The sequence below is a fragment of the Triticum urartu genome, unplaced genomic scaffold (assembly GCF_003073215.2).
Source record: "Triticum urartu cultivar G1812 unplaced genomic scaffold, Tu2.1 TuUngrouped_contig_9161, whole genome shotgun sequence".
Classification (NCBI taxonomy): domain Eukaryota; kingdom Viridiplantae; phylum Streptophyta; class Magnoliopsida; order Poales; family Poaceae; genus Triticum; species Triticum urartu.
In genome coordinates this window covers 1-11386 of record NW_024120179.1, presented here as the reverse complement: position 1 = coordinate 11386, position 11386 = coordinate 1, and the positions used below count along the sequence as shown (strand labels likewise).

The 11386-nt window shown below is 46.3% G+C and overlaps 1 protein-coding gene across 1 annotated transcript; it reads right to left on the bottom strand.

Moving 5' to 3' along the window:
* Positions 1–3926: 3926 nt before the first annotated feature.
* LOC125532132 (importin subunit beta-1-like) lies at positions 3927–8737 on the bottom strand. Its single transcript, XM_048696292.1, has 5 exons — positions 8634–8737; positions 8199–8214; positions 6928–6951; positions 5519–6368; positions 3927–5251 (listed from the first exon to the last, which is right to left on the bottom strand). Exons 1-5 carry the CDS (start codon positions 8735–8737, stop codon positions 3927–3929), a joined length of 2319 nt encoding a protein of 772 aa, XP_048552249.1.
* Positions 8738–11386: the final 2649 nt, after the last annotated feature.

The window sequence follows — 11386 nt, the reverse complement described above, 5'->3', positions numbered from 1 at the left end:
CGTCGTCACGCTCGTCGTGATCACCGCGAGGTCCCGCACGCCTCACCGCCCCTGCCGGCCTGGCCGGGTAGTAGGCCACTGAGTCCAAGTGAACTAGGACCTTGTGGTGGAGCAGCCGCGGGATGTGGTCGGTGCAGGCGCAAGTGTCGTCCATGCCACCCTCTTCTGAGAAGCCCACCGGTGTAGAGGAATGCGCTAGCGGGTTAGAGCACGGCCTTGGCTCGCCGCGCACCGTCAACGTGGCGACCGTGGGCACCTCCTCCAGGTCCTCGACCCACGCCGTGGCCACAAAGTAGGAGAGGTCTTCCTTGTCGAGCGTCTCGGTGGCGATGCGGTAGATGAGGCACTCCGGCAGCATCCTCTGGACCCTGTTGATGGACCAGGCGTGCGGCGGCAGGTCCTCTAGGAAGAGGCGCACACTGTAGCGGTTGGCGTGCGAGGAGGCGAAGGAGAGGCCAGTCCAACGCCGCACGAGGATGGGGACGCCATGGAAGTGCAGCATGTTCTTTTCGACGATGGCACGGAACCACCGGTCGCTGAAGAAGCGGACGAAGAAGCCGTGCTGGTAGAGGGACACCTGGAACGCGGAGGGGGGCAGCTCCGGGAACTCCATGGTGATGCTCTCCGCAATGTTCCCAGGAAGAAGACTGGGGCGCGTGCCGACGACGATGAGCATGAGGGCGGACCCCCGGTGCCACGCCTCCTCGGCCTCCATCTCCGCATCTTGATCGACGAGGCACTTCGTCCTCCTCGCCCTGCGAGCGGCCGCGGCAAGGTCGCAAGAATCCATGGCAGGCGTCGCCGCAGCAGCAGGCTCCGGCGCCGCGGGAACAGCAGCACTAGGTACGGGGGAAGGGCGGTGGTAAGCAAAGGCGCGAGTGGACCGGGGCGCGGGTGGACACTGGGTGCTCCGGCGGGAAAACCAGCCGGGAGAGAACCGTAGGCTGAGCGCGGTGGCGTGGAGGAGGCGGAGGTGAATTATCGAGCTCGGAGAGGGGCACGCGGGGCAGGTGTTTGCGGCGGCAGAAACGAGCAGTGTGCCGCTCCCGAAGGCAATGGAGGCAGCGAGTTGGGTTGCGGCAAGCGGCCACCTTCTGATTCTTGTCAAGGCATCTGAAGCAGCGGCCGAGGAGGTCGAGTTTATAGCCGTCTACGCCATTACTGCCGGCCGCAGAGGAGCGTTGGTGTGCCTTGAATGCATCCGCTTGAGAAGGAAGCGCGCTCCCATGCCGCCCGGACTTGCGACCGACCACTTGCCATCCCCCAGAATCAGGCATGGCGTGGGGTGGTGTGGTGCAACCAGGCTCATGAATGCGTGGTGCCGGCGCATGCACGAACTGGGAGGGCGGTTGGGAGCCAGACGGTGGCGGCACCACAACCAACGAAAGCAACCGTGGCCTCGCCGGCGTGGTCTGAGCGCCCGCCGCAGGCCTGCCAAGAGGCATCCTGACCACCTCAGCGAAGGACGCTCGCCTCAGCAACCGAGGAGAGGACAGAGGGGTGCCATCAATGTCGGAGGCCGGCTCGGAGAGAGAAACGCGCTCCCCAGATTCAACCGATCTGGGGGAGTAACACGGCCCGCCTACCTCGAAACAGGACCGCGATGGTGGAGAGGTGGCTGCCATGGCCGGAGTGGAGCAAGGCAGGGGAAAGCCGGTGGAGACCTGCACCTGGGTGGCGCAAGCACAGCCACGCCGCGGCCAAGGTGGCCGGCGGCGCGAGGACTGGAGGTGCTGAACTGCCGGCGGCCAGAGACTACGATGCATTTTTCTCTTTTGATTGATCGGCTTAGTTAGCTATTTTATACTAACAACAGAAAATGCTGATGTCGGCAAATGGCAGTTCAAAGTCTGGTCTGCCAACCTTCTAAAAGTCTATTTGGGAGAAACAGGAACGGGGTTTCCTTTCTTTCCAGATTATTAGTAATACTAAAATGCCTGGTCTGCCAACCTTCTTTATTTTATCTAATACTCCCTCCGTCCCAAAATAAATGACTCAACTTTGTACTAACTTTGTATTAAAACTAATACAAAATTGAGTCACTTATTTTGGGACGGGGGGAGTAATATCTACTTTGCTCTACACTGTTAAAAGTCTAATTATATTTCTTTACAGAGGGAGTACTAAATTGCCTGGTCTGCTAACCTTCTTCATTTTATCTACTAATATCTACTTTGCTCTACACTGTTAAAAGTCTAATTATATTTCTTTACAGAGGGAGTACTAAATTGCCTGGTCTGCTAACCTTCTTCATTTTATCTACTAATATCTACTTTGCTCTACACTGTTAAAAGTCTAATTATATTTCTTTACAGAGGGAGTACTAAATTGCCTGGTCTGCTAACCTTCTTCATTTTATCTACTAATATCTACTTTGCTCTACACTGTTAAAAGTCTAATTATATTTCTTTACAGAGGGAGTACTAAATTGCCTGGTCTGCTAACCTTCTTCATTTTATCTACTAATATCTACTTTGCTCTACACTGTTAAAAGTCTAATTATATTTCTTTACAGAGGGAGTACTAAATTGCCTGGTCTGCTAACCTTCTTCATTTTATCTACTAATATCTACTTTGCTCTACACTGTTAAAAGTCTAATTATATTTCTTTACAGAGGGAGTACTAAATTGCCTGGTCTGCTAACCTTCTTCATTTTATCTACTAATATCTACTTTGCTCTACACTGTTAAAAGTCTAATTATATTTCTTTACAGAGGGAGTACTAAATTGCCTGGTCTGCTAACCTTCTTCATTTTATCTACTAATATCTACTTTGCTCTACACTGTTAAAAGTCTAATTATATTTCTTTACAGAGGGAGTACTAAATTGCCTGGTCTGCTAACCTTCTTCATTTTATCTACTAATATCTACTTTGCTCTACACTGTTAAAAGTCTAATTATATTTCTTTACAGAGGGAGTACTAAATTGCCTGGTCTGCTAACCTTCTTCATTTTATCTACTAATATCTACTTTGCTCTACACTGTTAAAAGTCTAATTATATTTCTTTACAGAGGGAGTACTAAATTGCCTGGTCTGCTAACCTTCTTCATTTTATCTACTAATATCTACTTTGCTCTACACTGTTAAAAGTCTAATTATATTTCTTTACAGAGGGAGTACTAAATTGCCTGGTCTGCTAACCTTCTTCATTTTATCTACTAATATCTACTTTGCTCTACACTGTTAAAAGTCTAATTATATTTCTTTACAGAGGGAGTACTAAATTGCCTGGTCTGCTAACCTTCTTCATTTTATCTACTAATATCTACTTTGCTCTACACTGTTAAAAGTCTAATTATATTTCTTTACAGAGGGAGTACTAAATTGCCTGGTCTGCTAACCTTCTTCATTTTATCTACTAATATCTACTTTGCTCTACACTGTTAAAAGTCTAATTATATTTCTTTACAGAGGGAGTACTAAATTGCCTGGTCTGCTAACCTTCTTCATTTTATCTACTAATATCTACTTTGCTCTACACTGTTAAAAGTCTAATTTGTTGTAGAAGGGCAACTATAGAGTCCCTTGCCGAGTAACCACTATGGAGAGCAACTAGGGGCTATGTCGCCTACTAATTAAAATGATGGTATGTGCAAATAATCATATGGAGCAGTCAGCCATACAAGAAAAAAGAGCAAGGCAACTAATTAGAACGGTGCCATGCACAAATAATCCTATGGAGCAGTCACCCATATAAACAAAAGCAAGGCAACTAATTAGAATGGCGGCATGTGCAAATAATCATATGGAGCAGTCACCCCTATAAGAAACAAGAGCAAGCTAGACAACTAATTAGAATGATGGAATGTGCAAATAATTGTACTGGACAGTCGCCCATATAAGAAACAAGAGCAAGGTAACTAATTAAAATGATGCCACGTTAATCGTATGGAACAGTTGACCAAAAAGAAGGCATTGAGCATCATGTGCACCTGCTCTCGTCCTCAGAGACAGCTTCAATGAACTCAACTAGATCCGCTGCTACCTTCAACCCAGATTTTTGGTCCTTTATACCCCGCAATATGCCAGAGTAAGCCTTGCATATTCCCTCTCTAAGCTGGTTACCGTAATCAACCTTATCCTCATCAGAGACATTGGCATAATATCTTGGGTTAGCAGCTTCTTTCAGCTTTTTCCTAACAGCCTGCAGGTGGTACTCCTCAAAATGCTTGCCGATAGCAAGAGCGATCTCTCCAAAGCATGCCAAAATTTGAGGTTTAAGCTTGGGTTTTGAGAGACCTTCGTAAAGAACATCCATCATATCATCACAGCATGGCAGGATTTCATCTCCCAAGACATGAAAGATAGTGCCAATCACCTCTAAATAGATAGGGGAGAATAGCTTCACGCTGTAATACTGACAAAATATTGGCATGTGATCCAGAAACTTTGGACCGACGGCACGAGCCAGAGCACCAATAGCAAGTGCTGCTTTATCGCGTGCGGTAGAACAGTCGCAGGTCAGGACACGGCAAAACTGAAGCAACATAGACTGAGCAGACTCCCTAACCTTGTCCGCGTGAAGTGAATTGCCCAGTTTCTCTATTATGGCATGCAGTACGTCACACAGCAACGCCTGAAGATTTTGCCTGTTAGTCTTGTCATCTGATGAAATTGCTTTGGCATCAAGCGCTGTGTTTAATCTTCGCATGATACGAGGCATCAAATCCATAATAGCTATTACAGCTTCAAAATCCCATATGTTGCTTACTCTCACAATCTCAATCAATGCGCCATAAGCAGATGCAGATGCAGGAAGCCCGAAAGGGGTCTTCTTATCAAGTTCCGAAGCAGAAAGGATAGCATTGATAACACCACTAAGAAAAGGTGAAAGTTCAGATGAGATTTTCTTTTTTGAATGGTCTACCTCAGATGAGATTGGCACATCATAACCTCGGGCATGAAAATATATTGCTTCACACACTTCCTTGGACACTTCTGGAACATCTTTACCCCTCTTTGACAACGCAGCCATGATGCGAGGAAAGTCTTCAGTTGTGAAAAATCTTTTATCAAGAGCTGGAGAATGCAGAAGCTCAAACACCTGCCTAAGAGTGCATGTAGCGGTGCCTCTTATCTCCATGTGTGGGTCTTCCATCTTGTCAATCAACAAACCGACCACAGGAGCGAGTTTTTCAATAGAAGGCCCTTCAAGGATAGCGCCTAGTACAGAAATAGCTGTCTTGCGACTACACCAATCTGCCACTTTGATGTTACCCTCGATAAACTGCCTTGCAAGTGGGACAACTGCATCCCCGATAGTTCTAGCGGCGAGGCCTAGGCATGTCATAGCACTCATGAAGATGTTCAGTTCATCAACATCTCTTTGTTGGTGTAACGACAGAGTTTGTAGCAGAAGTGGAACAAGTGAACAAAGGGGATTCTCAAGGAAGTGACAATCTGCGGTCAATATAACACGAGGAAAGCGTTTTCTTTTTTCTCGGAGTTTAATCACTTTTCTACAAATAGTGCTCCAGAACTCGATACATTCGAGCGCAACTGTTTCGTCCACACCTCCTTCCAAGCCCAAAGCTTCAGTTGTAAGGCTGAGTGTGGTTTCCATGTAAGGTTCTAACTCCATATAATATTTGGATGCAATTGCAGTAAGGCAGCCGAATGCTGCATGCTTGACCTCCACTGCTTCATCAGATTTAGCTGCATCAGATATTGCAGTCATTATACGATTTCTGCAATCATCATCACTTGCAAAGTCAGCAAACTTATGAACATTCTGTAGAGCTTTAACCGCTGCAACACGGACTTGAAAACTTTTCTCTGCCTGGTGGTTCATTGCCCGGATGACGGCATCCAGAACACCATTAATTGTGTCTTTCTCGAACCTCAAGGTCTTCTCCTCAAACACATACTCCAGCGCCTCTAGAGTTGCTTGCTTTAGTGAAGAAGGAGATGCACCCTGCTGTGCCATGTTGCGCAGTAATCTGCCAATGAGGTCTTGCCATCCCTGGGAGGGTATCTCAATATATGCAAGCCTGCCAATAATCTGTGATGAGGCATGCCTCGCCTGAGGAGCCAAAGATCCTAGTGTTATCAGCAATGACTCCTTAATCTGGGATTTGATACGTTGATCCAGGTTGTTCCATTGTTCGATGAGGATGCTGTTATCTTCAGAATACTTTCCTTCCACAGAATTCTTCAGCATAATGCCAGCAAGGCATCTGCACTCGTGCGGACTTGCATCACTCGAGAGCTCTGCTGATAATGACAGGAGGAAGTTGGGACGATTACGCTCCTGGAGCTGCTTGAGTTTGCATTCTGCTACTAGCCTTATGTTGTTATCCAGATCCTGAGCATCTTTTGGAATCTGAGTGATATTATCCATAGCTGGCTGTATCAACTGTCCGTCCTGGCAAACATGAAAAAAAGCATCCAGAATGGTTCAGTTAGAAATAGAAAAGGAAAAGGAAGCAGCCTGGTTACACACAAACTAACAAAGAAAATGGTAACGAACCGTCCTAAGAAAGGGCCACTAGACAAATTTGACATATAATAGCTTAATTGGACGTGTGCAAAGAGAACCATGCAAGGACAGGACTGTTACAAATTATCAAGTTAAGAGATGTGTGGCAAATTATAAGTATGGATGGATGTAAAATAAATAAATGAGCAGCACGATCGAGTGGCACCAATAGACCACCATTGCTAAGCTAGTTAATTAATATCCCATCCGGCAAGTAGGGATTTAGCTATCCCAAATTAATCCTGGCTGAACAGAGCCATGTATATAGCCTGCTGAGTGAAGTTATACTAGTATACGGTAAGTTAAAGAGCGTAAAAATGCAAGGACTAGGAGAACTGCTGACACCAGAACAGAGCAAAGAGAGGAGGGAGTTTCTGGACCAAGCTGCATGGTCCTAATATAAGCTCCAGCTAGCCCGTCAGATAGATGTAACCCAAGAACTTACTGAAGCATGGATATCTGTTCGGGCCTAATCAAGGTGAGATCGAGATTAGCTAGCTAACAGACTCTGTGTGTTTTTACAATGTTTATTTATTGGAGCACATACGGGCCCCAATATATATACACCCAAAACGTGCTTTGGAACATTAACTGCGAAAAATCCTAGCTAGCGAAATAATACCAGCGTACGAAAACACTATATATATAAGCTGAAGCATCAGATTAAGAACAAAGACTGTACGTACATATACGCAGATATTATGGGCGTGTTTGGTTGCCTGGGTGGCTTTAGCCTGCATCACATGGGGGATCCTTGCTGAGCGTGGCCTGCTTGAGTGGATGCAAGGATGGGGTGAGATGTATGTTTGGTTGACTGTGTGATATGGATGCACGAGAGATGCTATACACGACAGATGTTGTTTGGTAGATTGAACATGGGCTTAATTCTGCTAAGTCTTCTCTTCCAATTCCAATATTTCAGATGGATCTGGACCATTCCATGGACAAAGGGAACAAGTAAAACAAACTTGAACTGAAATCTGAACCAAAAACTCATAGTGTCGATTTTATTTATTAGGAGTTTCGCAAAGAAATCAAAATATTTGCACCTATCTGACACATTCCAATGAGATTTAGTAGATGGTCATGGAGGAGACCAACCAGGTGAAGAGCTCGAGGGCGATGAGATGGCCGTGGAGGAGATGGGCTGCCGGGAGGAGATGCCGGCGGCAGAGATTTGGCTGCAGCTGGATTTGGCGGCTCATGGCTCCCCTCTCCCCCACCCCGATTCTTCCTCTCGGTCGGTGGCGAGCGGCGGGCCGAGCTCTGGCGAGCTTGTCCGCGGTCATGGGTGCGCGCAGCGATGTCGGAGTGCGGCGGCGTCGAGGTGAGGTGTTCGAGGAACGCAGGCGTGGGTGCGCGCGGCGATGGAGGAGTCCGGCAGCGTCAAGGTGGAGATAGTCGAGGAGCGCCGGCGACATCGTCCTGCTGCTAGCGATGGCAAGGCGGAAGGGATGCGGCTGGATTGCGTCGTGGTGACTTTGTACAACTCCGTAGGGCGCGCTACGGCAACTTTTCTAACTACGCTTGCTGCTTGCTGGTTTTTCCATCATCCAATCCACAACAAATCGAATGAAACCGCTTCGGATTTCTTTTGATGAAAACCCTTGTTCCGCTCTCGCTCGCCGCTACTAACGGGGTCTCGGTTGATTTTCCTTCCTTTAGCTACTCAGATGTTTCAGTTCGCTAAGTTTGAAAAGTCCAAAGGGAAAGAACCTGCGGTTCCCTCAGCCTGCACGAAGGAAACACTTAAAACCTGTGTTCCCCTTAGCCTGGCTGGGAGGCCTCCTTTTGCATCAACTGGGCCAGGCTGAGGAGGCCACACAGCCAACCAAACATGGGCAATTTTGCATCGCGGGTGCGAGCCAGGTGCAGCCCACCCAACCAAACATGCCCTATATACTCCCTCCATTCCAAAATATAGTGTGTCCGCGCTTTTCGAGGTCCAACTTTGACCATAAATTAATCAACGGGACCAACTGCGGTGGGAGAAAAAATTATATAATTGAAAACTTTTTTCAAATACGAATTCACTGATATAATTTTTGCTCCCGCCGTAATTGGTCTTGATAATTAAATTTATGATTAAAGTTGAAGCACGGGGATAAAGAAAGCACTACATTGTGGAATAAAAGGAGCGCTTCCTTCTACATTGTGGAAGGTGTTCCCGGTGGAGGGGAGGCGGTGGCGGTGGTGGCGAGCGGCCGGCGGTGTGGATTGGGACCGGCGGTGGTTTCTCGTTTTCTTTTCGGCATTGGGATCGGATCGGATCGTTTTCTTTCCGAATATGATAATTAACAAGCAGCCTTACAATTAATTAACTACGGGTGTGTTGTGGGATCTCTTTATCCAAGGCAAAGGAAAAAATTAACCAGCCCAGATGTTTTTTAAAGATGTTAATGTTTATATACAGCGCGCCGGTGTAACTTTCGACCGGTCATGCTCACGCGCACAACACACGTATCACGTGAATTTTCTTTGCCACGCTGGCGTGGTCCTAGGCAAATTGCTCCCGCATGTCTCACGCGCACGATATGAGGCCTACATGACTGCCCTTTTTTTCTCCCTAGTTATCTCTTGCCTTATCTGTTACCTTTCTTCTACCTCCAGCCATATTAATTTTTTTTCTGCTACAAAGTGTTGCATCCGGTTGAAAAAAACGCTGCAACCGACAAAATAAAAGGCTGGAAATAAAAGACAGCGGATTTTTGCAAAGTGATTTTTGCTGGAACCAACAGAGTCGGTGCTACAACCATGTAGAAAAGATGATACAACCACGAAAGGCGGTTGACAAGAGTTTTGCTGAAAGTGCCGATGTGAGCTGCAACCAGAAGCTGTTTTTGCTGCAACCGGCAATCACAAAGCTACAATCGGTGATCAATTTTGCTTCATGGACGACATGGTGGCGGCACCAGCACAATATTTTGCTACTAACAGCTGACATTTTTGTTGCCACCAGCAAACCACAATCGAAGCTTTTCTAAAACGATGGAAACTTTTTTCCTTTTTTTGTGTTTGCTACAACCACGTCTTTTTTTTGCTGCATTCGGCAACCACAGAAGTTACATGCGGTTAACATTTTTGCTACAATGATGACGGCGGGCTACAGTGGTAAGCGTTTTTGCTGGAAGCGATAAACATTTTTGCTACAACCGGTGTCGTTTTTTGTTGGAACCAACAAGAGCCTCGGGTGGGCACACGGCGAGGTACAACACGAGCACAACGACAGGTGCTGCGGCCATCTCCCCCGGAGCCGTGGCCATCTTCCCCGGAGCTGCAAGCTTGCAACCACGAGTGCAACCATGGGCGCACGCTGCTGCATCCACGAAGATGAGAAACGCATAAAGGCGGCGACCGGCGGTGAGGAGGCGAGACGGTTGACGCGTGCGAAGACGAGCCTCTCCCTTTTCCTTGCGGGAGGTTGAAGATGAGAGAAGTTGAGGACAAAGGAATCTGACGGTTCGGGGGGCCCAGATCTGACGGATGAGGCTTGACCGGCCCAACGATTGGGCCGGTGCGCCGGCGTAGATTGCTGCCTTATATCTAATCTCCCACAAATACATAATCCAGAACCAAGAAACAAAAAAATAAAGATAAAAAAAGACTACAAACAGCTTAAATAAAAGGAGATATGCCTTATACAGACCTTCCGGTTGGCATAAATAAAGGAGATTGTGGGCTGCGGAACAAAGAAATTAAATACTTCTCGTTGACAATAAATAAAGGGAGTCGTTTTACCTTCACCAAACTATGTTGTTTTTTTTCTCCTAGTGCAACACGCGGGCAATTTTCTTAGTAAAATAAGAAAATGGTCTAACTAAATAAAATCGTGTTTGACTCCTCTAGTTAATCCACATATATAGCAATTTTGGTTCTCGGTAACCCAGGATTTTTGCGCCTGTGGAAAAAATGAGTATCCATCGTGTTTCTAAAAACACGATTGCCATCTACCGGGTCACAACTAATTCTTGTCTTCTCGTTTTTTTCAACAAACATCATGGTTTGGTTTCCTCTACTCCTATAAAAAAATAATTGGTAATAATGGTGTGTCTGTCATATTGCATTCACGGCCTTTCGATTTAATATCCAACGCCCACGAAACAATCTATGGCAGTTTTATTGAAAGAAACCCACCATTCTGTTACACATTTATAGATAAGACCTCGTCTCTCGCTCTCAGCCTATCTCTCCCCCGACCTCATCCAACGCATACAAATGTTGATATCATATTTAAAAACTTGTTTGCAACATTTTTTAAATGTTCACGTGTGTAACACCCCCATGTAATGGAGCTACAGTAATCCATCATGATGATGCTAAGCTACTGAGATTTGCAATGGTAATCATGTTGGGATAATATCTCATTTCAAATTCCTTTCTTGAATTCCATTCAACTTCAAAGTGCAAAATGAAGTTGATCAAAACTTGTTGGAAAAATGTTCACCTTTTAGCAAATAATCCAAAACTATTTGCTGTAAGGAACACAACATCATCATCAACTCTAAATGGGCCTAATGCTTTTTGACAGAGCCAAAACAACATTTTAAAATGCCCTATTCTTTTTGAAGAAATCCAAAGGGATTCAAAACATTCCCAACATTTTTATGGCAGTGCACAATAATTCTTTGGAATTGTTTTAGCCAGTGGCATAATTTTACAAAGTCATTAGTGGCAAAAAGAAAATGCAAAAGCTGCTGGAAAAAGAAAAAAACAAAAGAAAAAAGAAATTATAAGGAAAAGTAGAGGAGGGAGAGAGAACCCCCTGCCCCCTAGACCTCAACCAGCCTGGCAGGCCCAGCTGCCCAGCTCCCCGCACCGCGCCCCTTCCTGTTCCTCGGTCGCGCGCCGCTACAGGGCGCGGACGCCACCGGACCGTCCTCGCCGGCGTGCGAGGGAGGACAAGG

Excerpts from the sequence above, each read along its gene's own strand:
- LOC125532132 (XM_048696292.1), bottom strand. The coding sequence starts at position 8,737 with ATGCCGAAAAGAAAACGAGAAACCACCGCCGGTCCCAATCCACACCGC. Across the intron at positions 6,369-6,927 it reads GAACAGATATCCATGCTTCA|GACGGACAGTTGATACAGCC; the intron begins GTAAGTTCTTGG and ends CATGTTTGCCAG. Across the intron at positions 5,252-5,518 it reads AGCTTTGGGCTTGGAAGGAG|TTGTCCCACTTGCAAGGCAG; the intron begins GTGTGGACGAAA and ends TCGGGGATGCAG.